This window comes from Bolinopsis microptera, chromosome 2 (genome assembly GCF_026151205.1).
Source record: "Bolinopsis microptera isolate Bmic1 chromosome 2, MBARI_Bmic_1.0, whole genome shotgun sequence".
NCBI lineage: Eukaryota > Metazoa > Ctenophora > Tentaculata > Lobata > Bolinopsidae > Bolinopsis > Bolinopsis microptera.
This window is the reverse complement of record NC_087073.1, coordinates 8,215,070-8,242,166: the sequence shown is the minus strand read 5'-3', so window position 1 is coordinate 8,242,166 and position 27,097 is coordinate 8,215,070. Positions and strand designations below refer to the sequence as shown.

At 38.3% G+C, this 27,097-nt stretch overlaps 3 protein-coding genes across 4 annotated transcripts in view; 2 read left to right on the top strand and 1 right to left on the bottom strand.

The window, feature by feature from the left end:
- Positions 1-11,050: 11,050 nt before the first annotated feature.
- On the bottom strand, positions 11,051-20,037 carry LOC134811243 (serine/threonine-protein phosphatase 2A regulatory subunit B'' subunit beta-like). The gene is made up of 9 exons (XM_063818008.1): positions 19,916-20,037; positions 19,329-19,503; positions 16,012-16,379; positions 15,548-15,723; positions 15,056-15,194; positions 14,154-14,312; positions 13,667-13,831; positions 13,285-13,497; positions 11,051-12,213 (listed from the first exon to the last, which is right to left on the bottom strand). Exons 1-9 carry the CDS (start codon positions 19,940-19,942, stop codon positions 12,031-12,033), a joined length of 1,605 nt encoding a protein of 534 aa, XP_063674078.1. The 5' UTR covers positions 19,943-20,037; the 3' UTR covers positions 11,051-12,030.
- LOC134811248 (large ribosomal subunit protein eL31-like) overlaps positions 13,144-27,097 on the top strand; it is a 59,823-nt gene continuing 45,869 nt past the window's right edge. Inside the window, exon 1 of the mRNA XM_063818016.1 lies at positions 13,144-13,176. The gene's annotated coding sequence lies outside the window, so the exon portion shown is untranslated. The remainder of the gene's footprint in view (positions 13,177-27,097) is intronic.
- Positions 22,877-27,097, top strand: part of LOC134811244 (malectin-like) — an 85,833-nt gene continuing 81,612 nt past the window's right edge. The window contains exon 1 of one of the 2 annotated variants that reach the window (XM_063818010.1): positions 22,877-22,906. The gene's annotated coding sequence lies outside the window, so the exon portion shown is untranslated. The remainder of the gene's footprint in view (positions 22,907-27,097) is intronic. The other variant, XM_063818011.1, reaches the window with a different exon arrangement.

Here is a 27,097-nt window from a genome sequence, read left to right as displayed (position 1 = left end):
ACGATTCTTGAACTCCTGAAACTGTGTGGCTGTACTGAGGATGAGCTGAGGATTGTCCGGTTGTTGTTGTCCAACACAAAGCTACGGGTGAAGGTAAATGGAGTTCTTTCAGCTGAGTTTTTAAGTCTTCTTGGAGCTTTCCAAGGTGACTGTCTATCCGGCTGTCTGTTCACCCTTGTCTTGGCTGGTGCTTTGAATGAACTTAGATGGACTATAACAATCAGTTTAGATAGGCCGATCCCCCCGATTACTATTGCTGGCCTTCCACTTGACACTGAATATGCTGATGATGTTGACTTCAATGATGAAGAGGAAGACAACTTGAGAGTTATTTTGCCCCAGGCAACAGCTATACTCGAGAAATGGAACCTCTTTGTCAATGAAGACAAAACGGACTTCACTCATGTTTATTTAGCTAGTACGGGTGAAGTCGACAGTGATGGAAAATTAGTGTCGGGGAATGAAGCATGGAGGAAAAGTATCACTCTAGGGTCCGTCTTGTGTAGCAAAGCTGATATTCAGCGTCGCATAAACCTGGGATATGCTGCCTTTAACAATTACAAGAAGGCCTGGAGTGATAAACTGCCCCTAAACAAACGTCTAATACTGTATAATGCTTTAGTCGTATCGGTTCTTATGTACAACTCATCCTGTTGGGCCGTCCCCAAAATATTCCTTGAAAAACTAGATGTTGTTCACCGCAGACATCTTCGCACTATTTTGAATATAAAGTACCCAGGAGTCATCTCCAACAAAAACTTGTATAAACGCTGCAATGCTGAACCATTGTCAGAAAAAGTGGCCCGTAGTCGGTGGAGAATGTTAGGACATGTTTTGCGGGGTCCTATTGACGGACCAGCGTTTTCTTCCCTCATTTTTGCCATCAATACACTGGACTTACCAGGGAGAAGAGGAAGACCCCAAAGCAATCTTTTCTCGCTGATTGTGCATGATTTATGTAAAAGAAATCTTTATTTGAATAATATCTTTGACCTGCATTATCTCCGTAATTTGAGTTATGACAAGAGATATTGGCGGAAATTGCAATGAAGTTTTTAATTTTTTGTTTTTGTTTTAGGGAAAGATTAGACTCGGGCGTTGTTTTTTAACTATCCCTTGTTTAGAACTTTGATTTAATAATAATAATTTATAGACTATAAATGCAATCTTTGATCATAAATGTTATAAAAGGGGAAGTAAACTGACATTCTCTACCAGTGAATACGCTGCTATCTAATAAATTGTGACTGATCAGAACAAGTATAATGCAGTTGTATAAGAACATTCCTGGCAATTTTAGAGTTTCTGTCCTGTGTGAGAACGTTGGTGTCGGGAAAGACTTGATTTAATAGAGCATGCAAATGAACATTCTTTGCACTTGTAGGATTTCTCTCCCGTGTGAGTCCTCATATGTAATGTGAGATGACCTTTCTGAGCACAAGAATATGAACATTCCTTACACTTGTAGGTTTTTTCTCCCGTGTGAGTCCTCATATTATGTTTCTTGAGATCACCTTTCTGAGCACTAGAATATGAACATTCCTTACACCTGTAGGGTTTTTCTCCCGTGTGAGTACGTTGGTGTTTAGTAAGACTTGATTTAACAGAGCAAGTATAGGTAATAGGAACAATCGTTGCACTTGAAAGGTTTCTCTCCCGTGTGAGTACGTTGGTGGGTAATAAGACTTGATTTATTAGAACAAGCAAATGAACATTCGTTGCACTTGTACGGTTTCTCTCCCGTGTGAGTACGTTGGTGTCTGATAAAACTTGATTGAACAGAACAAGCAAATAAACATTCGTTGCACTTGTAGGGTTTCTCTCCCGTGTGAGTACGTTGGTGTCTGATAAGATTTGGTTTAAGAGAGCAAGTATATGAACATTCGTTGCACTTGTAGGGTTTCTCTCCCGTGTGAGTCCTCATATGTTTCTTGAGATTACCTTTCTGAGCACAAGAATATGAACATTCGTTGCACTTGTAGGGTTTCTCTCCTGTGTGAGTCCTCATATGCTTCTTGAGATCACCTTTCTGAGCACTAGAATACGAACATTCCTTACACCTGTAGGGTTTTTCTCCAGTGTGAGTACGTTGGTGTTTAGTAAGACTTGATTTATCAGAGAAACAAAATGAACATTCCTTGCACTTGAAATGTTTCTCTCCCGTGTGAGTACGTTGGTGTATAATAAGACTTGATTTAACAGAACAAGCAAATGGACATTCGTTGCACTTGTACGGTTTCTCTCCCGTGTGAATATCTAAATGTTTCACAAGATCACTGTTCTCAGTACAGGTAAAAGAACAATCGTCACATTTAAAAGCTTTCCCAACAGGAGAAGTAGTCTCTTTGCCCAACCTGGTTGGTGATGGTAAAGAATTTAACATTGAGACTTTTGTAGTAGCCATAACATTGATTGTTTCACAATGATGTTCTCTGATATGTTCCACAAAGAACACATCATAAAGGAAGCGAGCTTCACATTGCGGACAAATGAAACCATGTGATATTCCAGTCACCTCCTCCTGCTCAGTTTTTATTTCCTTTTTTATTGGAATTAAAGTTATGTTACTCCTTTCTTTATCAGCAGCTGTTGAGGATCCTTTACTTCGTGTCAACATTACAAACTTTCCTGGATAAATAACGGATTGATAACATCAAAATACACAAACTTTCCAAATTCAAATATCTACGTATTCAATTACCAGTGGGTATAAATTTTTGGAATAATAAATTATAATATTTAGACCACCCCTAGACATCTTTATTCCATCGGTACCATGCAGATATGGGGGGGGGGGGGGGGGGGGGGGGGGCAACCATATTAAAGTATATTAAAATGTAGGATTTTTCCCGATTTTGACCCGAGGATATACTTTAATATACTTCAATATACCTACAATATACTTTAATATATCCCTATCTCCTTGGAGGCCTACATCAAAAATTGTTGCCCAAAATAAGCTTGAAATGCATTTCTTAATCGATTCCAAAAAGTTCTTGAAAAAATATTGAAAACTGATGGAGTTATTTCAATTTTAATGAAGTCATTTTGGCTAGTATTCCGAACCGAGATATTATGTGCAACTTTCCCAATTTTGTTCATGGAGGTCTTTTTACTTAGTATCCACTATATTCAACAAACACTGAGTTATATCTTTCACATAGAGTTAGTCTCATTAAAAAATATTGAAATTTTATCGAATTTGGGCAAAAACGAATTTGGGCAAAAGCGTTTGCCCAAATATGGGCATATTTTTTAAAGCTCATAGCTCAGCCAATTTTTGACCAATCTGGATGGAAATTCATGTACTAGTCCTAAAACAGGCTTATCTTGCGAATCTGAGTGAAAAATATAGTTCATCATGTAAATCTTAACGAAGAATATAAATCTTCTAATTGTAGGTATATCAAAGTATATTAAAATGAAGGATTTTTTCCGGTTTTGACCCGGGGATATACTTAAATATACTTTAATATGGTTGCCCCCCCCCCCCCCCCCCCCCCACCCAGATATATAAGGTGGTAAATAAATGTCAGAAATATATTATAAATAATAAATATAGCTTATTGGAAATACGATAAATTTGCTAATTCTTACTTTAAAGACAAGACAAAATCGATGCATTAAGGGGGCAGGGGGGGTCTTTATGAAATTTCTCTCGAAATTGATTTTATAGTTGTTTCTAATAGAGGGGAGTGATATCTATCTGCTACTTTTGGTCCCATGCAAAAATATTGTTCCTAGCCGAAATTATTGCCGGTCTAAGGTCAGCGCTCATGTGTAATTGTATTGCGCGAGCGATTTTCAATCGCGCGCCCTGAAAATCGAGTCTAAAAATCTATCTCCTCCTACATTTTTTGAGCAATTACCTTGAAACTTTCAGGATATGTTCTAAGGACCATTTAGAAACTTTTGCTCGTTTTAGAATTTCGAGATAGGTCTTTAAAAATTTTTTATTCGATTTTGAAAATCTTGGACCTCTTTTTTTGACGATTTTTCCAGGTCCAAGATTTTCAAAATAAAATAAAAAAATTTTAAAGGCCTATCTCGAAATTCTAAAACGAGCAAAAGTTTCTAAATGGTCATTAGAACATATCCTGAAAGTTTCAAGGTGATTGCTCAAAAAATGTAGGAGGAGATAGATTTTTAGACTCGATTTTCAGGGCGCGCGATTGAAAATCGCTCGCGCAATACAATTACACATGAGCGCTGACCTTTGACCGGCAATAATTTTGGCTAGGAACAATATTTTTCCATGGGACCAAAAGTAGCAGATAGATATCACTCCCCTCTATTAGAAACAACTATAAAATCAATTTCGAGAGAAATTTCATAAAGACCCCCCCCTGCCCCCTTAAATTAATGGTTAGATATATCATTTATTATGATTCACAGTAATATCAACAAAATCATAATTTCTCAATTATAGTTCATGGAACAAATTGCACAATTTTGTTATTGAAATCAGGAAAAATTGCTTTCAAAAATAGCTCTTAACATTTGTGGAGATTATTTATAGACTATAAATGCAATGATTGATCATAAATGATATAAAAGAAGAAGTTAAGTCTGATATTCTCTACCAGTGAATACCCTGCTATCTAATAAATTGTGACTGATCAGAGCAAGTATAATGTAGTTTTATAAGATCATTCCCGGAAATTTTAGAGTTTCTGTCCTGTGTGAGTACGTTGGTGTCGGGAAAGACTTGATTTAATAGAGCAAGCAAATGAACATTCTTTGCACTTGTAGGGTTTATCTCCCAGTGGCTGATAAAGAGTTTTATTTTACCCGATCTCAGGAGATCTTTTTGAGGTGCCCAATCCAGAGGTAGGACAGAATTGGGGAACTCTTTCTCAAAGTTGTTGTCTACCTTAACTATGACTCTGAGATTAAGTTAACTAGTTAAGTAAGAATCTCTACGAGTTGCGAGTACCAGGAAACATCCCTCATCTTCACAAATGATAAAGAGAAACGTAGACAACATCCTTCCCAACTGATTTATTCAAAAACTGAGATATTTAGGGTGAGAATTCTAGCGGAGCGCTTTTACTGCCCAACAGGCCAGGGTGGCACACCCAACAGGGATATTGTTTGGAGGACAAAGAAATGGGAAGTTGAAAGCAGGATGATTGTTTGTGAGGAACGATTTGACTGATTCCAATACTTGCTGACCAGAGAACTCAAATGTTTCAAAGAAGGGCTACATTACTTGGTCTGCTGTTTGAGTAAATGGTAACATCTTAAAAGTGCTTGACAGTCCAGATAGTCACTCTGTGAAGGAGGGAGAGTGATGGAAATCTCGACTGTACAACATAGAGGGCTGGCTGTTAAGTAGCATCGGAAGCATGGTGAATCAGAGATCCCTGTACAAGGAACCTTGGCTCAAAATTAACAACAGGAACATTATTAATAGCCCCAAGCAATGCCATACCAGTAAATTCAACAACAATTTTTTCAAGAAAACAACAAATCTTTATTTAAATCAATTACAGCAACAATTTGAAAAACTTTAAAGTTATTCTATTACCAAGGAATATGCTACGGGTATGGTGACTTGGACTATTGAGTTGTTAAGTAGATTAAGATTAGTAAACATGCACTTTCATTGTATTTATAAAAACTAGAAATTAGGCTTCACGGTTAAATGGAGAAGCAGGCTGATCTTGTGTCTTGGAGAGAGCAGACCGTAAAGTTGTAACGCACCCACCAGGGCTACCTACCTACCCCAGTTAAAGAAGGAAAAATTATTCAATTAATACAATATACACATAATATAACAATTACCTATATAAAAATTCAATACAAATTCAATAGAAAACTAAATAAAATGTATAAACACCCTTTAAGTAGTATAAGTAAGCCAGTTTAAAGAACTGGCTCCAAATTTATATCTAATTCTGCTATTTTTACTGCACTACTACTTTTCAACCCTACCTACCCCAGTTGTTCTTTTTGGTTTATCAGCTTGTAATGTTATATTTATGGACCCCAAGTCACCACACTAAGAATAAGTATGTAACAACAGAAGTTAAACGTTTGTGTCCATCATATCAGTTAAAAACAGTAAAAGTTAAGTTGAGGATTGAATTTCCTCGTTAATGTAATGGTTCAAACGGTGAAAACTGGCCACGGGCCTAAATATTACATATCAATCAATTACAATTCATTAATATTACCAATATTAAAAACTATCGAAAATATTCAAGAAAGTATTCTCTAGCCAAAGGGCTCAATATTTAAATCTAAATCTTCAATATTGTCTGGTTTATATCGCAACTTGGGCCCTCTGTCCCCCCTTATCGAAATAACCGTTGTCTTTAATACCTCAAAGCGCAAGCGCTTTCTAAGATATGTAACTGAGTCTGAATAACGCTGACCCGTTGGAGATTCCATCTTTTGTGCAAGCTTTTTAATCAAGCGTTGCGCTTCGACTCCCATGCCTCCTGTTGTGGAGAAAACTAAAGGTGTAAAGGTAGCTTTTTCCACTTCTAGGACCCTTGCATTATATGCTCTTTTCTTCTCAGTCTCGTGAGCCAAATACATCATAGGAATTGGTTTAGCGGCGTTGGTTGGAGCAGGAGCGTGAAACACTCTTACATCAAAAAATGCTCTTTCCAACGCATTCCAAACTGATCTTGCTGATATATCTAGTCGGGCTTGATCTCCAGTTACTGTACCTCGTGGTAACTGCATGCCGCTGACTGGAAGAAGAGGGGGCTCTGTCTGAACGTCTTTGCATTTGACTGTCCGCATGATATTAGCTATTGTATCTCGAAGTGAGTTATGCCTCAAGGTCACATAACCCCCAAGTTTACACGTGAGGGCATGGTTTGCGGAGTAGGAATCACCACAAGTACAAAGTTTTGGACAATCTTTCAGCTTCAGGTTATATCTTAAAGCTATATAGCATCTGAAAACTGTTGCTTATTCAGGAGATAACCATAGCTTTTGAGTGGTAAGGTGGTTAGCCAGGAACTTGCACCCTTCTCTGCTGCTAGCTGTAACATAAGTTTAGATGTTTGTGGCAGAGACTCCTGAATTGCCTCCTGTCTTCTGGTGTAATACTCATTGCGATCTTTACTGATGGATGTCTTGATTTCATGGCTTTTATCCTTGTCTTCAAGATAGTTTACCTCTTGGCTTAGTATAGCCGTTTTTAGCAAAACTGTAGCTTTGACTGAATACAGGAACTCTGAGTTGGCCAGTTCTGTTATTATAGGGATACCCAGCCCTCCATACCTTGGTGGTAGAGAAAAGATCTCTCTAAGAGTGTCAGTGCAACTAAATGCTCTATCAAGGATTGCTGGAATGAACTCCTCTCTGATGGTAAGTTCGAGTGGTTGAAGTCTATCTGCTATCTCAGGTGTAGTCCTACACACATAGTTCCATCTTTTCGAAAGTCCATATACAAATGCAGAGTATGCAACTTAAGCTCTCTTGATGCAATTCCTGCTAATTGCTTCACGTCACGACACCATTCCTCCACTTTCTGGTCTATAAAGCTGTGATGCCCTTCTATTGACCCAATAAAACTGCCTAAATACCCTTTCCCAACCGTTGTGATGTTGACATCAGGAAACATCTCTTTTGCAGCTTGTTCAAAATCAGGCTTCACCACTATCCATGTCTTGGCAGGTTTTGGCTGGTATCCAAACCCTGGTCCATTGCGACACAAAGTTTTCCACCATTTTTGCAGCCCAACTAACTTTCCTCCTGCAGCTGAGTCATCAGCATACCAAATCTGTTTGGTGCCTTCTATGTTGTGTGTAGAGTAGATTAAGGGCATAGTTGCACAAGCATAGAAACCCATGGCAGGTGGATCTCCTTGAGTAGTGCCAGATTCACTTAAGATCATCTCCTCTCCGCCAGATATAAATAACTCCGCAGGGGATCTGTAGATGTTCATCAGATATGTTGCAGCCTCTGGGCAAACCACATACATGTTATTAAGTGCTGCTTCTCTGTTCAACAAATTGAAAGCATTCTCAGCATCAACAAAGATCATTGCTTCTGTATCAGGGGTTTCAAAGAGCTCTCTGGCTGCATGGACTGCAGCCTCCACTCCTCCTTGAAGGCCCGCACAAACCTGAATAGGTGCTGTTGAGGTAGCAAAATCTTCTTGCAATGTCATCATAACTGATTTGCCAACAATTCTTCTGATAACCTCACCAATCCCTATAGGGCGCACCCCGGGCTTCTTATCCAGAGGCACCAGCCTACAAGCAGTGAAGGATTTCAGTAAATCAGGGTCAACATATCTGACACAAAGGACTCTCACCATGTTTGCAATATCGCTACAAAGAGCATCTGACTTTTTCCCGAACTGCTTTGAACACAGAATCCGTTTCCACCCGTCAGAATCCAAGCCTGAAGGCCCTCCAGCACCCTGAACTTGCTTGGCTACATGCCTGATCCTGTCTCCGTCTATGCTATCAAAAATGACCGGTTCCACATGTCTAAATGGGCCATTAAGGCAACTGCCTTCTGGGGCTGGGGTGGCTTTCGGATGTTTCTCCTTGAGGACTTTAATAACTTCTGCTGTGGGGTTAAGCGCACATGTTGCTCTCTCTCCTATCCAGCGCATTGCCGCAGATACTTTTCCCTCCATCATCAGTCGAGTGAACACCTTTTCAATCTGTCCCTTCTCGTACTTCCTTCCTCCAATCCTCCTCTGGATTTCTCTACCTTCTCTCAGGAGTTCAGTCAACTTTCCCTCTTGCCATAGTTCCATTCTTCGTTTCAAGGCTTTGCTGTGGTCTGCAGTCTTTGATTTCTTGGTTGGCTTCTGAAGCAGCAAGGCTGGCATTATCATTAAGAGTGTCAAACAAATTCTCTCCATAGCACTGCCTGATCCAAAGTTTTTAACAACCTTGGTCATCTCCTCTATGAACACCTTGCCAATCGCCCCTGAGGGGAGAATAAATAGATTTCTCTTCCATTGAACAATCTCATCGTAAATTTCCTCACACTTAATCTTCACTTCTTCACCTTTCCATGGACCTAACAAAAGGAGGGGGGAGATCTGTGAACTCTCGTAGTCAGGAAGTGAGCACTGAATAGCCGGAGCCTCAACCATTACTTCTTGCTCATCAACTTCACTCCTTATCTCTTTAATCGCTGCCGTGAGTAGGTCGTCTTCTCTTTGGGTTCCTGTAACATCAGGGTCTCCTAGTTCCAGAAGGAACTGAGTTAACTGAGTACTATTTTCAGAAGTTGATTGTATATCAACACACTCGTTACAGAACCAACAAATGGAAGTGTTTATAAGCTGTTCATAGATTAGGCTACTCATGTTAATACAAGTACAGTGGAACCATCTTTCGCAACTATTGCAGCAAACTGCCGCATCAAGGTCAGTACACAGAGAGGAACAAACAGGGCAGGTATCATTGGTCTCTCCGAGATGTCAGTTGAGGTCTGGCTGTCAGATGTAACTTCCCTTAGATTATCAGGCTGAAGCAGAATGTCTAATGTACTGTCCGAGCTTGATCCACTTCTGATGTCAATTTCTGGTACCAGTGTGCCACCAAAAGGAACCAACTGAATACAGTCTACTACATTGTTAGATTTAGATCTGGTTTTCATCATTTCCAACCCAAAAACGGGGACCACCACTGTTTTCCGAGTCGATTACCAGCAGGAGCTGTAGCTTACCGCTGACAGTCCCTACTGGATGCGGGTCTCCTTAACAGTAGTGGATCCGAATTTGGGATCTGATGGAGTAATCTCGACACCAGAGGGTTTTACAGAATATTTCGGAGACTTATAGAAAAATCAAGTGTATTAATGGTTCAAACGGTTGGGAATATAATAATGTTGGAATTTGTATCTGCTGCAGCAATAATATCGATACTATGTCATTTGTCTAGAAAATCTTCGCCACTTCAATAGATATTGGGTCGGCAATTTGGTGAGTGAGTGATGAACTGGTTTGGTCTGTAACTGAGTGAATTCGCAGGGCACCGATCTGGATGGGTTGACATCGTCAATCAAGTTTTGCGTAACTTAAATCTGCGAAATCGGTTGGTTGACGATGTCAATACATTAAAATCGTTGCTTTGTGGAGCAGAGCAACGATCGCGACGATGCGAAGCAAGAATGCTAGTTTGCGCAGCGCGTCGAAGTCCTCCAACGAAATCGGCTAAATACGGATCTGTGTTCAATTTTTAGGTTTATAACCTAGGAGGACGGTACGCACGCCGAGTTGGACTCGTCGCAATGGTCCTACTATATGGAACAAATATTTTGTACGAATATCACCCGTTAATTTGTATTACACTTTTGACTATACAACTTTGTTTAACGGGTGATACTCGTAAAATATTTGTTCCATATGTTATTATCGACGAGTCCAACTCGGCGCGCGTCCTGTTAGGTTATAAACCTACAAAACTTTGTCACCCGAATCCTACAGTATTCGTGAAATTGAATTAGTCATGAAGGCCGTGTGTAGATATGCCCGTCATTCCGGTGTGACGTGCCTGTAAAATTTGAAATTAGTAGCAGTTAGCAGCAATTAGTTGCAGTTTCTTTGCACTTTCGTCCTCCTGTAAAGTTACTGGGCGGCGCTCAGCCTGTCATTCCGCCGAATCTTTATTTATTTATGAACATAATAGCCTGGGGGTCCCCAGGTAACCTGTGAAGTAGTACGTATCACTATAATACATAATAACTGACGCACCGTTAATGGTTAATATTCCGTTTAATCCTGTTTATGTCCGTACGTGCGCGTGCGCGAATTAATAGCAGTGAGTGCATGATCATTAGACTTTGTATGATCAAATGTTTTTGCGTCATCCAATCACTTGCTCTTGGACCTGCTAAAGTACGATTGCCACTCAGATGTAAACTATATCTGCTTTATTACAGTTTGCAATTTCAAATGTCGTAATATAATTACTTTCCAAAATAAGTTGAGTCAAGTTGTGTCAATATTTTGCTTTTGCTTAATATGCAGTAAACTCATTACCCGTATTATATATATATGATTTATGAATTACTGTTGGTTATGGAAGTCGTACTAACGTCTAATGAATAAACTTTTAAATTCAATGCAACTAAAATATCAAATAAGCAAATAGCACAGTACTATATCATTCAACTTGCATATAAATATAAAACCATCCCTTTGAGCTTAGCTCATAAGCTAAACAATAATTAATGTTTACAATTAATTGTAAAAACTTGTAAAAAGGAACACGACCTAGAAAATAGAAAACACTTCGTAAACATTAAAGTTAATAGGTATCATAACTAAGAAATATCTACGTGTTGAACCGAGCGAATGAACGAACATAACATGCTTTATTTTACTGTGTTTAGATAAAAACTAGATTGTTTAGCGGTTGTTTAGAGAAAGCAGTTGGTGGTCTTATGAGTGCATCTTTTGATCACAACCGCATCAATGAATGGCAAATATTTACATCCATAACTTTACATCGTGAGGTTAGAGACGCAGAATGATAATTTAGAAATCAAAAACTTAGCTATTTTTTAGTCCTTCAGTGGCAAGCCTAGCGGACAATCTGGCGAGCATCTTGTCAACAAATTATACGTTTAATTGCTCATTAAAACTGTATAAATTTAGCAAATAAATTTAATCCTGATTACCTATGACTAAATAAATATCAAGAATTGTATAGATTCGAATACTGGTGTAGGAGGGGAGGCGAACCATGTTTATTTGACACGTGACAGTGATTCTGGGCTGCGATTGGTCAACGCTGGAAGCTGATTGGTTAGATGCTGTCTCGTGTCAGGAAATAATTATAGTTCACCTCCCTACCGGTACACAGATCTATTTATAATATTCTGTATTTCTGGTCGGCTGAATGCATTACAATTATGGGCTAGCAGATGGTGGTGGGCTCAATAAAAATGTAATATTGCGAAACAAATGTAACTTAAAATCATGCCAATGTCAAACTGCATACGGATAGTTTTCTTCTACTCATAACTTCCTCTTCTATATTATCTAGCCAGTCATTTAATAGTTTACTACCCAGTCATTTATCAGTCATTTACCAGTCATTTACCGTAAGTCTCTACAGCTGATTTCGCTACCACGTTTCCCATCATTGGGATCTCCTCATCTTCATCCTCAAAGTCATCCTCATACTCGTACTGTTTGTTGAGCTCCTCATCCGCAATTAGATCCTCGTACTCGCGAGCTGCAAACTTCTCCCAGTCCGTCAGCGGTACCTCTCCATCCTGCAAAATTAAAATATACAGTTACGTAGTTTAAAATATTCACAGTTACGTAGTTTAAATATTAAATATTAAATATTTAAACGTTAAATATTTTCTACGCTACTATAATTATTTAGTACTGTATACCCCCATATAACAAACGATTTGAGCTAACGTTATGTTATCCAAAGGGAATTTATGTACAGGGTGGCCAAGAAGTAATAACTACCCATACGTAACCATTTCATAACTTACGTAATCCTAGTCGGAATAGCTCGATAATTTCAGATAACATAAATATGGGTCAAACTTAGACTTCCTGAACGTTTCGTAAAATTTCATCAATTACAGAGAGTGTGGCACGCAAATCGCTCTTTTTCTCTATTGTCGCCATAAAGTGAGAACGCTTTGTGCTAGGAACTTCAAAGTTTTTAGATACATTTGGTTTGATAATTGAAGTGCTTTCCCAAAAAATCGAATTGATTGTTTGCAAATTGAAGCAGAGTTATGACTATTTTAAGATCTGGCGGATACGTGATCCAGCACTTAATCAATGATCTCATCACTCAATCTAAGTTAGACCCATATTTATATTCTCTGAAATTTTCGAGCAATTCTGACACGAATTACATGAGTTATAAAAGGTTGTGTGTGGGTAGTTACTTCTGGGCCACCCTGTATTACCGCTCTGTGAGTTGGTCACAATGACCCTGTCTAGTCATCTACATAGTACTGATAGACAACAAAGTAGTGCTGTCTTGGCCAGATCTCGTAACCATGGAAATAGACAATACACTTCTAGACATTTTAAACGGTTCGGTTATCACCCTTCAAACTTAGGTTGGGTGATATTAAATTGGGTTACATAATACGAAATGTCTTGAAATATAGGCATCTAGAGTTCAACGATTTGAAACTAATAGAAAATGAAAACTACGTTTGAAACTAATAACAACACTACAGATCTATTACATTTATTGAGTAGTATGTAATGGAAAGGTTTTAACCAGGTGTAGTTCACACTCCACATCCTAGCTCCATAATGTGCAGAATGTGTTTCACTTCTAGATAAAAAGCTCTAATAAAGATTACCTTGTTGCTAAACGGATCTTTCAGTTCGTGATCTAGGAACTTCTGTATGTTGAGGAAGATATTAAAGAACAGTGAGGGTTGCTTGCACTTCTTGATGTCAGTCAGGGTGATTTTAGTCTCCTCTTTAGGCCGGACAAGATCTAAAGCTTGACAAATACAGTCTAACACTGAGCACTCCTCCACTCCTAACAGCCGCATTTTCTCTAACTGTGCCTGGAGCGAGATCAGGGTATATTAGAAACATCTATAGAATATCAAGTGATTTAACACCTGCTAAGGTCTCACTGTAATTTGGTGTCTGCGTTCCATCGAATAATAAAATTCATAACTAATACATTATCAAATATTTCGAGTATAAATAATAATGCATAATCAACTGTACCTGATAAAAGTATTCTAGCTCGAAGAGCGAAATAAAGCCATCCCCGTCCAGATCCATTATTCTGAACCAGTATTCTATGGCTGTTGGGTGGGACTTGTCCTCCTCCGCGAGTAGAAACCGGATAAAATCAAAGTAGGTCAAGGTCTCAGTTTTATTGTACGTCACCTGTCGGGCGAGGGTGGAATTGTTAACTTTTCTCAGGATATTATAAATTAGCACATGATCGAATTAGTTTATGCTAAATATAGAATTTTGTCATCGGCAAAGTTTTCAAGTGGAACCATTACAACTTTACAGGTTGCGATGAGGAAAATGTTAATGGTTTCGAATTACTAGCTGCTATGTGAAATATCCGACTAGTGGAGTAGTGGACTGACCTTAAGTGTGTACTCTACGGCCATACATTTGGTGAGCTATTTCGTCATCATTTGGCGTTAAAACTGATTAATGGAAGTAAAAAGAGTACCAAGATAAAAAATAAACTTACCGTTCCCTCAAAGAGCCGTTCCAAAGCCCGGGGATTAACAGTACCGTCAGCGTGTCTCATAACGTCATCCAGGCTGACTATGAGGTCGTGGTCTGTGTCTATCTCCCAGAACTTACAGTAGATAACGTAGAAGTGCTCGTAGGAGAAGTAGTCTGAAACCTGGGGTTGGGGATATTGGGATTTAGGAACCAGACTTACTGTTTTGATGTCTGGTATAATTACAATGTCTGGTACAGTTACAATGTCTGATACAGTTACAATGTCTGGTACAGTTACAATGTCTGGTACAGTTACAATGTCTGGTACAGTTACAATGTCTGGTACAGTTACAATGTCTGGTACAGTTACAAAGTCTGGTACAGTTACAATGTCTGGTACAGTTAAAATGTCTGGTACAGTTACAATGTCTGGTACAGTTACAATGTCTGGTACAGTTACAATGTCTGGTACAGTTACAATGTCTGGTACAGTTACAATGTCTGGTACAGTTACAATGTCTGGTACAGTTACAATGTCTGGTACAGTTACAATGTCTGGTACAGTTACAATGTCTGGTACAGTTACAATGTCTGGTACAGTTACAATTGTATTTGTTATTATACGGCGCGGTATACTAGAGCAAGGGATCCGATTATAAGTTTAAACTTACTGGCTTTAAAGCTTTAATGCCTATCTTAGAATCGTATAATATGAACTTTAGTTTAATGAGATGTATTCAAGAGTCAAGGCAGTACCAATTAAAATATATTGCAATTAGCATTATAATCAAATTAGACTGTGATGGAGTCTTCAATCTTACAGCAGCCACTCTTATCCAGTAATTAATGACAAAAGCTTGGTATATAACTTAATTTCAGAGATAAAGGTCACATTATGAGAATTGGCGTGACATTCTTATTAACCTGATTAATATCAGGCTCGTCCTCAAGAGAAGCGAGAACTTTAAGAAAGTTGGATTCCCTGAGTTCAGTAATTGTTATCTTGGAGCTCCAGGACCGGTTAACTGTGTACATTATGCGACCTGTTACCGTCTCTATGTACCTGAGATTGGTACACAATTGTTAAACGTTGATGGGATGATATCAGTGTAACAATGTTTTAACAGTAATTGTTAATCGGATATCACTTGACAGTTGTCACTTTGTCAAGTTTATTCAGGGGGTGTTCACATATCTATATCACGTGATCACTTACGCATAGGGGCGGGGTTTCCAAATAATTACGCTAATGTAATTTCTACGAGATAGCTATACTACTAAAGTGACTACGGATGGAGGAGCCTTGAGAGGTCTATAAATTCCAAGAAATGATTACGTATTATGTATTATATTGTGTGAACAGTCTAGTCCTTAACTTTACCGATATCAATCTGAAGGATAAACTTGAAATCTAACCTAGCATGGAATTCTGGGGCATCATCCAGGAATGACATGCCAGGATGGGTGTCTATAACGTCTTGTATCAAGTTGTTAAAATCCTCCCATATAATGTGGGATCTGGTTCCCTTGGTCAGTACCCGCAGGAACTTAGAGGCCTCGTCATGACAATAGGACTCCAGGTATTCGTACACCTGTAAGAGACAGTGCTGTTCATGTAATATATTGTTAATTACTAGTGGTCAGCACTCTTAGAACTGTGGTATTTGTGGATTCAAGGGTTATTATCCCATTTTAGTCGATTATTCAATCTAAAACATGTTAAGAGATTTACTGCAATCATTTTGCTCGGTACGCCATCCTTTTATAGAGCTGTAAACGTGAAACATTATCCTCTAAATATCATTTAGAGCAGAAAAAGCTGGCATTTCATTTTTACAACGATCATCATTACAGCGATCGTATGTATTTTAATGACAAACCTGCAGAAACTGTTGGTAAGAGCAAGTATCAGAACTTGAGCAGGCCTCGAACAGCGGGCACTTCCAATAGAGCGGTAATTCAGCGGCTTTTGTCACACTGCCAAAGTCTCTCGGCGCCATTAGACCGTCTTTACACTCTTCAAACAAATCTTTTATTTTAGACAGCCGAGAATCGTCAACCCTTTGAGGTGGAGTAGAGGGTTTTCCCATGGGGAAGTAGAACTGTGGGATTATTTCTTGAGGTCTTTTGAGCTTGTTGCTGATTGAGGGAGATGATTTCTTGATCTCATGAGCAGGGGAGGGTGTGCGGTTAGATTTAGTTCTGGCGGCTGATCCCCGGTTAGGAGAGCCGGGTACTCGGGGACTGCCTGAAATAGCTGGGTTTTAATATCAGGAGACTAATAAGAGTATTTACTATGGCTTGCAGTTTGTACATTGCAGTTTGCAAATACAATATCAGGGTTGAGTAGTATAGACGTTGGGTAAATATGGCGGGAGATGCCGAGATGGCGCAGGCTTGTTTTGACTCGTGACAGTGTCAAGCGGCCAAATCCCAAAATCACTGTCACGTGTCAAAACAGACTATCACGTGTTACTGTCACGTGTCAAAACAGGCTGTCACGTGTCAAAACATACATTTTGCACTACATATTACCCATGTTTGTTACTCTGGAGCCTGGTGGGCGAGACTTCTCGCTTTTACAGCGCATTTTGGGCCAAGAATCCAAGAAGCCATAAGCACACATTAGGTCACCCCTTCTCATTGTTTAGATATTCATTTCAGACGATTCTAATTAAGATGATAGTTATTGTAACATTAGCTTTTTCTCCTCTAAATTTTAATTTATATGAACTAACATCAGACCTCTCACCCTCTCAAACTGCTCCAGAAAATTACTGTCAATGATTACCCTAAAACGTATCCAAGGCAAGCTAGATCAGTACACCGGTCCTACACAAAGTGCTTACAAGAGAGGTAGAAGTTGTGGCGATATAATTTGGTCTCAACGTATGCTAACCTCAGTGGTACTTAGAAAGCATTGGAGCTACCACAGAATGAGTATAGACATGTCAAGTGCCTTTGACACCATCAGCAGAGAAACAGTACTCAATGTTCTTGAAGATGCTGGCTGTACTAGTGATGAAATTAGGATGGTACGGCTCCTACTATCAAACACAGTGTTGAAAGTAAAAGTCAATAATACTGTATCAATTGAGTTCCAAAGCACAACTGGAGCATTTCAAGGAGATGCACTATCAGGTAATCTATTTACTGTTGTTGAAGCCGCTGCACTTATTCACCTCAGATCCGTACTCTCCCAAGTATCATCAACACCTTACCCAGTGAATCATCCAATCCCTAATCCTCCTATCTCAGAAGAATTCATGCCACTCGAAACAGGATACTCTGATGATATTGACTTTAATAACACTGAACTTGCTCCACTCAAAGAAATGCTTCCTATCGCTAAAGATATTGACTTTAATAACACTGAACTTGCTCCACTCAAAGAAATGCTTCCTATCGCTAAAGATATATTCCAGCAGTGGGACCTTCATATCAATTCTTCCAAGACTGAATTTGTCCATTTTTATTTAGCAGATCCTAAACCCACTGTTAAACGCAAGGTGATTGTTGGAAAAGTGTATAGAGGTGATGAAGAGTGGCGCTCTAACAAAACTTTAGGATCGTTGATGTGCACTGTTAAGGATATCAAGAATCGAATATTCCTTGGTAATGTTGCCTTTAGTAAATTTCAGAAAGTTTGGATGAAGAGCAAGATTTCAGTCCAAAGGAAGATCAAAATCTACGAGGCACAAGTAGTCTCTATTCTACTCTACAACTGCAACTCCTGGGCTGCACCACTAGCTTCGTTGAATGAACTTGATATTGCTCATCGCAAACACCTCCGAAGAATCCTCAACATCAGATGGCCTACTGGGGTTATTTCTAATGAGGCACTCTATGCTCGTTGTTATGTCACTCCCTTGTCTGTGAGAGTCTCTAAGTTTCGATGGAGAATGTTAGGACATATCTTAAGAGGACAGGAAGACTCACCAGCATACACCTCTATGTTATTTGCTATAAATTCTGATATTTTTATGGAAGGGAGACGGGGTAGACCATGTTTAAACTTATTAGATGTTATTAGAAAAGACTTGACTAGTAGAAATCTTGATATTAGACTTAAGAATTTGACTGATTTCGAAGACCTTAGATTTTTGGCTTTAGATAGGGAGGAATGGAAGAAGTTGGAAGATGGTTGATGTTTTTGTTTTCTTTTTTATGCGTTTTGATATCTATAAGGTGCCTAGGATGCTCTTTTAAAGAGATATTTCGTACTTTGTAAGATTTACTACTACTACTATGAACTAATATCTAAAGGAGAAAGAGTTAATATTTCACTAATCTTGTAATAATCGGACCTCTAAACACAAGTCGTACCAAACTAACAATTTTAAAACAACCAACAAGAAATAAGAATTACTGTCTGTAATATTAGCTTTTTCTTTTACAAGATCAACTGTCAGATGTAAAATTGAACACTGAAATGGCTGGCTGTCCACATACAAGAGATAAAAGTCCTGTCAATTTAACTCTTAGCTTTTCATGGGAGCTGGGAAAAGTCCAAAAATTTGGCTTACTAGAATTAATTACTCAAACCTAACATTTAAATTTTAAAAACTGTTATTTCAGAATATTTGAAATAGTTACACTGTAAATAGACTCTGTCATCGCACTGTCATCGGCACACACTGTATATGGACACCCACATTGACATATCGTCAACTGATATACACTGTGGGATCGTTAAACTGTGACCAGACCTGAACAACAAGAAACTCAATCCACTACTCATCTTTAACCCACATTCCACAAGCATATCAATATAATAAAACTACTCGATTAGTTTTATTATATTAGCCCTGGAGGAAGACTATTTCGTAGTATCTCTAGGGGTAGGAGTAGTACAGTAATGTGCTATTAGGCTAGACAACGTGTTCTTATTTATTTTATTATTCGATCAAACATAATATAATAACGCATACAGGGTTAAACTCACTCTCATTACATTGATATATTCACAGCATCATCAATAACTTATCACGTTGATTTAGTAAGATTATAAACTTAACAGATTTATAGCTTTTTTATGACTCGGTATATTGTTATTTATCTCCAAGAGCATACTTCGTGCTTTGGACTGTAAGTAAATTTGCCCCTCGAAACATAGTGCACCCCAGATTACAAAAACACCTTTTTAAGTACAACATTTCAATGAATTCATAAAACTTAAATTTATCACATTACTAACTTCTTGGTGACGCAGGGTGTTTGTGATGGGGCGGTGAAAGAGATCTGTTATTTATGAGTTTAGTTGGCACCACATCAGGGACTTTGCCATTAAGGATGCAGCTCAGGTCATCGCTGAGCTGGTCGAATACCTTGTCTTGAGATAACCACTGGATTATGAACTCGTTCACTTTAACCTGATGTAGAAATAGTATTACACGTCCAGCTGGCAAATGTGACAAATTATCATCAATTAACAGTCACAGGACCAAGTTTACACAATACAGAATTTTACAACAATACAATGTATATAGCAATTTTCATACATAATTTCTATAAGATGGGTAATTTTCTAGATATTTTAAGTCTAAACTTTAAGACCAGGGTCCCAGGGATATATATTTTTTATTCAAACAGGATTACATGTGGCGACGAAATGCAGTGAGCAACTTGGTCCCATTAATAAGATGTCTAGGTGCATAGCCCACAGAAGACAGAAGAAATGGTTATGTTATACCACTGATTCTGTCCAAATGCCACTTTTAAGTGGAACAATTTGCTTAAAACTAATTGTGATAAGAAAAATGCAATATTTATAAATATAATTACCTTTACATCAGGAATGACTGTTACCATACTATCATATCTTGCACGCAGAGTCGTGAAGAATTCAAGCTTTATCTTGTAGCCTCTTTAGGTTTTTTAATGAACGTCCATCACTTTGCTAAATACACATTATATGTAAGAATAAGCCACTTAGCAAATATAACATGAATGTAATTTAATATTCATTAGTGCTGCAAATTTATGAATCAGATACAATTAAACCCTAATTTTCCGTACAGTTAGGGAAAGAAAATTAATACAGTAAATACAGTTACATGGTTTCTCCACATTTGCCCATTTTAGACCCCTCCAGCTCCCTCTCCACAGCCAGAAATAATTTACAGCGAAGAAATAATAGCTTAAATTCTAAACCCTCTCCCAGTCTCCCTCCTAGGTGATATCTGAATTATTCCTCGTTCATATAACCAGATTATGTGCTTTCTAGAAAGATTGAAAACAAAACATTGAAAACTTGCTAAATCTACTAAATAAGTCAATAAAACCTTTCTTAGCAACATGGGGAATATAATATATATATTAAACCTAAGATATTCATTATGCTTTTCTTAATTAATAACATAATAGGTTTCCTAAATTTTTTATAAAACTCCATTCGAAACATTTCAAAAATAACTATCATTTACCATTTACAGACTTTTTAATTGAATGTACATATTGTTTGAATGACCTTTTCCTAACTCATTTACAGACTTTTAGAAATCATTTCTTTCTCCACTTGGGAATTAAAGAAAAAAAAAAGAGGACCCCAGGTAGCTGAGACACCAACCAGCAAGTATTCCAAAGTGGCTCTTGCTTGTGAAAGGGACATCGACTACCCACCGAAGCGGTGGGTCGGGAGTCCCCCCTGTACCATGTACTGGGATCATTAATCATTTCAATAGATATCTAGAATTTCCACAGGGAATTTCCACACGATTTTTATTTGAGTGTAAAATTTACCGAAAATTGTGAGATATATTGTGAACTTGCATTTAGGATTATAATAGCCATTCATAATCCATATAGGGATGGATGATCTTCTTATACGAAATGGGGATAGGTCGCAAATGTGTACACAACCACAAGTGTAGTGTATAGTGCAATAGTATAATATGTACAGTGCATAATGTCGATGTAGTGAAGGGGTATCAGAAGGCTTGGAATTTGTAGGAGTTGTTAAGATATATCTTTTCGTCACATCAACTATGTCAAGAGCATACCAAATATATTTCAAAATCGTATCAAAATAAAGTTATAAAATATGAAAAATCCCTTTGAAAAAAATCAAAACTTTGGAACATGAAAAAATATTTTAGGTTTATAACTTGTAATTGTAGGTTTATAACCTACGCAGACTCGTCCACGGTTTTGGATATTTGGAACAAAAATTTTACAATTGTCATCCGTTAAGAAAAATAATATTTCAATCTGCTCTTGAGGCATGATGCAAACCCTAATATAATCCTAATTTAATCCCTATACTAACTAAACTGAAGCATATAATGCTAAATAAAAACCGTAACCCAAGGGAGAAATTATACCAACTTCTTTGTATATGGTGTATGGTCATATTACGTGAGCGAGACAGCTTTTCGCCGATATCTCACCAGAGGAGCATTTTAACCCTAGATGTCATGTGGAATGATTCTGAATCACAACTACCACTAATACTACTATGTCGGAACTAAGTTCGATCTACGCTAGATAACCCCCTCCATTTATCCCTGTCCCGCATCAGGGTTCGCAGTTTCTCCTTAAAGTTTGTCCTAACTTCCTTCAGTAACATAGACATTAGACAAGTAGCTTTGTCTTGGTCGGCCTTGCTGTGCTCTACCATGCACAGGTTCCCATAACACTAAATGGCAAGTAGCTCAGGATGTCTGATGCAGTGTCCCGCCATTTTTGATCTCCTGCTTCGTAACTTATTTGACAGCCTTCTTTTTTCTGTAGTCGATTTTCAAGGGCGACTGGATAATATTGCGGACGCCCAGTGGCGTAACAAAGGGCCCCGCCGCTGACCCCGCTGTGCAGGGGGGCGCCGTCTTAGGGGGGCGCCAAATCGTCGTTTGAATGTGGGACAATTTCGAAAACTTAACTAAAGTACTAGCAAAACTGCGCGTTTAGCTCTAGATACACACTTTTTTAGAGATTTTACTGGCGTATCCTCTAAAATCACCTAATTTGTTCAATTTTAGGGAGGGGCACCAAAAGGGGAGGGGGCGCCAACAGGGGGGCGCCTTTTCGGCGGGGGGCGCCAACAGGCAACGTTACGCCACTGCGGACGCCGCGCCACACCAACAATATGACAAGTTTTATAGTGAATACACTTTTTGCCCAACAGAATTTCCAATTATAGTTATAGTGTTATATACTGTGCCTCAAATAATTATTACTATTATTATAAAAATTATTCAAACAATATACACATAATATAACAATAACCCTATATAAAAATTCAATATAAATTCAATAGAAAACTAAATTAACACCCTTTAAGTAGTGCCTCAAATAATTTGATCAAAAATACGAGTGTGGAGATGGTAGGCCGGTATATATTGTAGTGCTGATACCTAACTAGGACTTAGTGCATAAAAGTTTATAGTGCATAACAGTATATAGTAAGACGGTAGGATGCTAGTGTGGAAAAGTTGAAACTACTATATAGCCAACTGTACTTGAATCAATTTATTTTTGAACGCTGATTCTGAATCAGCGTTCAAAAATAAATTGATTTAAGTACACTTGGCTATAGTTTCAACTGTCAGGGGCCCTTTGATTATAAAACAATTTCGAAGTTTATAGTCATTCCAATAATTGAACTGGAAATGTCTAAATCGGAATATTTAAATAGTCTAAGTCTTTTTAAAAGTCCTGACAATGTAATATATGTAATCAGTAATCCTGAGATCAATTCAACACTGTAAAAAATGGTGTCCATTCTTAATGAATAATGTTTTAATACTTTCAACACTACTATATAACAAATAATTTGAGGTATGTGTAATGTTGAACGATAACTGACGACAAGTGACAAGTGAAATAGCACAGACCCGAGAAGTCCTGCTTCTCCTCTCCAGACCCGAGAAGTCCTGCTTCTCCTTCCCCTCTTCACAAATCTATTAAGGGAGTCAGACCCACAAGTTCTGAACCTTTCCGGTTGGTGATTAAGTTTGATTTTTTGATAGAAACAAACCTGTTCCAGACGTGTTCCAGTCTTCGCTTTGAGCTATCATGAGCTCAACACCTTTATCTGATTTATCTATCCCTCAGATTAACCTGATACTAAAGAAACTGCACCTGAAAGCACCAAGTGCCTACGACGAAGATGGACGGCTCGAGCTCCTTCGTTGCAGCGCTATCTTTGGCAGACATCTGTCAGGTTATGAGAATGGTGCAATATTGGGAAAGTTTGACAGAAATGGGAACTTTATTGACTTTGAAACTGATGATGATGCGGTTAGTGGTATTTTCCCCAATGCAGATGGTAAAAAAACTTTACGATACCCATGTGTTGTATGCGCAGGTGAAGTTACAGATGACCGCAATGATACTGGGTTTGGATTGCATTGTAGTGGCTGTGAAAACTTTTTTCATAACAGTTGCAACGATCACCCTATAAGTGCTAAGCTTTATGATGAACTCAAAGATTCCCCTAGCTATATCAAAACATTTTGTCCCAATTGTAACCATGCCATGAATGATGTTGCTACACAGCTTAGGCGTATTCACCGAAAAGTCACAAGTATGACAACCAAAGTGGAAGAACACTCAGACAAAATCGACAAAATCGGTGATTTAAAAAGCTATTCCTCTGCTCTTACTGGTAATAAGTCGCATATTAACAAGGCTACAAACCAACTTGTTAAACAGCTCTCTACACAAAACAAAGCTGTGAAAGTTGAGGAAACAGAAGAAAGGAACAAAAGAACTCTACTGGTACGGAAGCCCATGAATGCTGACATCAGAGACAGTAAAGGTATAAGGAAGGCATTCAACAAGGAATATCCAGGTGTTATTATCAGGAACTGCAGGGTAACTGCTGGGGGTTCCTTCAAGATCGAACTTGATAATCAGAGGAAACTAAAACGGTGTCAGATAATTGGAAGAGAGAGCTATTTGGTGGTAACGAAGGGGTCGTGTCTCCTGATTCCTTGAACACAAGCGGAATTGTGAAACATGTTTATCTTGATGCATCAGAAGAGGATATAAAAAAATCAATCATGGATAAATATAATGCTGTATCCGATGTAGACTTCTTCAAGAGAAATGGCACGTTTAGTGGGACTATGAAGGTGACATTCAATACTAGAAAAGACCTCTTGGAAAGTATTTCTAGTAGGATTAAGATCATTGAACAACGATTCATGATTGAGGAGTTTAAGCCTGTTCCAAGAGTAATCAAATGCAATAGATGCCAAGTCTTTGGACACATTGCAAGGCGCTGCCGCAGTGAAACTAGCCAATGTGGAAAGTGTGGCGAAAAAGGACATGAAAGCAATGCATGTGTAAGCTTATCAAAGAAATGTGTTCACTGCAAAAAGGATGGGCATATTACTGGGGACAAATCCTGTGAAGTGATGAAACAGAAACTGGATGAAATCAAACAACGAACACAATATGCATTCTAAGGTTACACCTCAACTCAGTGGACCCACACTATCTACTAAGCTTGGTTATAATCTATGTTCTATCAATATTTGTGGGATGTCGGACGGAAGTCGCTTTGCACTAGACAAGTACTGTTATGAAAGTAGTATAGATATATTAGCTGTCCAGGAATCATACACTTCTGATGAAAGCAACCTAGATCTCAAGTACATGAATTATGTAACAGATTGCAATTCATCCATTAACAGAGGTGCAATGATATATGTCAACACACGAAAACTTAGCATAACACCATTAGTCGAAATATCGAAACTATCTAAAAACATTGATGCAGCTTGGAGCATTGTTACTGGGAAGGCATTCCGATTCATTGTGGGCTCAGTTTATCTAAAGCTTAACTATAAAGATGCTGTGAAGGACTTACTGGCTATGCTTGAAAGTGCAAAGAAGCTGTCTGCCCAATTGAACGCCAAGGGAGTAATAGCTTTTGGTGACTACAATGCAAGACATCAGATATGGGGTGATAATACTGATAACTCTTATGGAAAGCAGATTGCCACTGAACTGAAGTTTCAAGACTACACCATCATAAGTAGTGCAGAACCAACATTTCTATCGGACAATGGAAATAGCTTGATAGACTTTATGATAACATCTACAGCAACAGAACATCTATTTACTGATATGAAAACAGATGTTGATGCAGAACTATTCTCAGGTGCTCCAATACGTGGGCATGTGCCCATTTTATCATCAATATCAACAGTATGTGCTGAAAACTCACCAGCGCCCCCCAAGCTGAAAATCGACATAAGCTCAATCGACTGGGCAAAATGGTCAGATTATATTGAGGATGATCTAGCAGCTAAGAAAACTGACTTCTTTAACAGTGATGCTACATCTCAATGGAACATCATCAACACAACAATCCATGCAGCAACATCTAAGTTTGCAACACACAAGAAATCCACACCACATAGCAAGCCTTACTGGACAGATAGACTTTCCCAAATGTCTAAAGCACTTAGAGAAGCAAAAAGATTATACATGAAACGTAACACTTTGTCAAACAAAGCTGCCCTAGATCATGCCAAAGATATGTTTGATGAAACAAGGAAAAAAGAGTGTCAAAAGTTCATTTTAACAAAAACCAACAATCTTAACGCTTCCCAGTGCACAAAGTTTTGGAAAGAATTCAATCGGATGTTTTCTAAAAAACGTGACAATAAGGTAGAGCCCTTCAAGAAAGCAGATGGTGATCTCATTACAGATTCTAAGGATATTGAAGAAATTCTATTTGATAGCTTCTTCGCAGGTAAACATTTGCTGGAGAAAGGAACAGACTTCGATGCAAAGTTCTATGAAGATGTCAATAGAATTTATACGGAATGTCTTGAATGTAATGAAAATGATCTCCAAGACTCTACGTACACAACCAACGATGAAAATTATATGCTAAATCGTGAGATAACAAAAGGTGAACTTCAACACTTCTTCAAAAACTATCAAACAGCAGGAAAAAGCTTTGATAACGTTGAATTTCACCCTGTAATGTTAAAGAAATTGGGAGGAACTGCCTGTGAATGTATTCTTACACTGTTGAATTCATGCTTGAAGACTGGCCACTGGGTTTGGGATATTGCTGACGTAATATTTCTAAAGAAAGACGGTAAAACTGACTACAGCAAAGCAGGATCATATCGACCGATTTCTATAACATCCTATATCGGTAAGGTGTTTGAACAAATAATTGCCAGCAGATTAGAAGAACATTTCAAGATGAAGGGCCTTAGTGATGAGTATCAAGAAGGGTTCACTAAAAAGCGCAACACTGTTCGCTATCTAAACAGACTAGATAATGATGTTCGTAGTCATCTTCAGAAGAAATACACGGTCATCTGTCTCTTTATAGATTTTGAAAAGGCTTTTGATAGTGTTTGGAAAAAAGGTCTCATGAAAAAATTGTCGGATTTTGGAGTGTCGGGAAGTTTATGGAAACTTATAAACAGCTTTCTGTTCAACAGAAAAGTTCGCCTTATATTCAACAACTATACTGGGTTCATTAGAGCATGTAGAGAATTTGGTCTACCACAAGGTTCGGCACTGTCTCCAATTCTCTTTAAATTCTATTTACATGACCTTGCACAAGATCTTTCTCTCAACCCAGATATAGGGGTTTACAAGTTTGCAGATGATGGAACATTAAGAGTCAGAGGTGAAACCACACACCAGTGTCTTCTGAACCTACAAATGACATGCGATGCTATCTATAAATGGAGTATAACGTGGAGAATGATAATAAACTGTGATCCTGGAAAGACTGAACTAATTGGATTTGGTACCGCAGAAAACGATGCAAAGCTTCTTCCAGTGTCATTTCATCTTGGCAGCAACAAGATCCTGTTTGTCGAAAAGACCAAAGTATTAGGCTTGATAATGGATAGGAAGCTCACTTACATTGATCATGCAAAGGATATTAACAGAAAGATACTTGGCCGGTGGGCTACAATATGCAAATATACAAACCGCAACTGGGGATTCAGACAACATGTCATCGTCAGGCTAATTGAAGTTCTC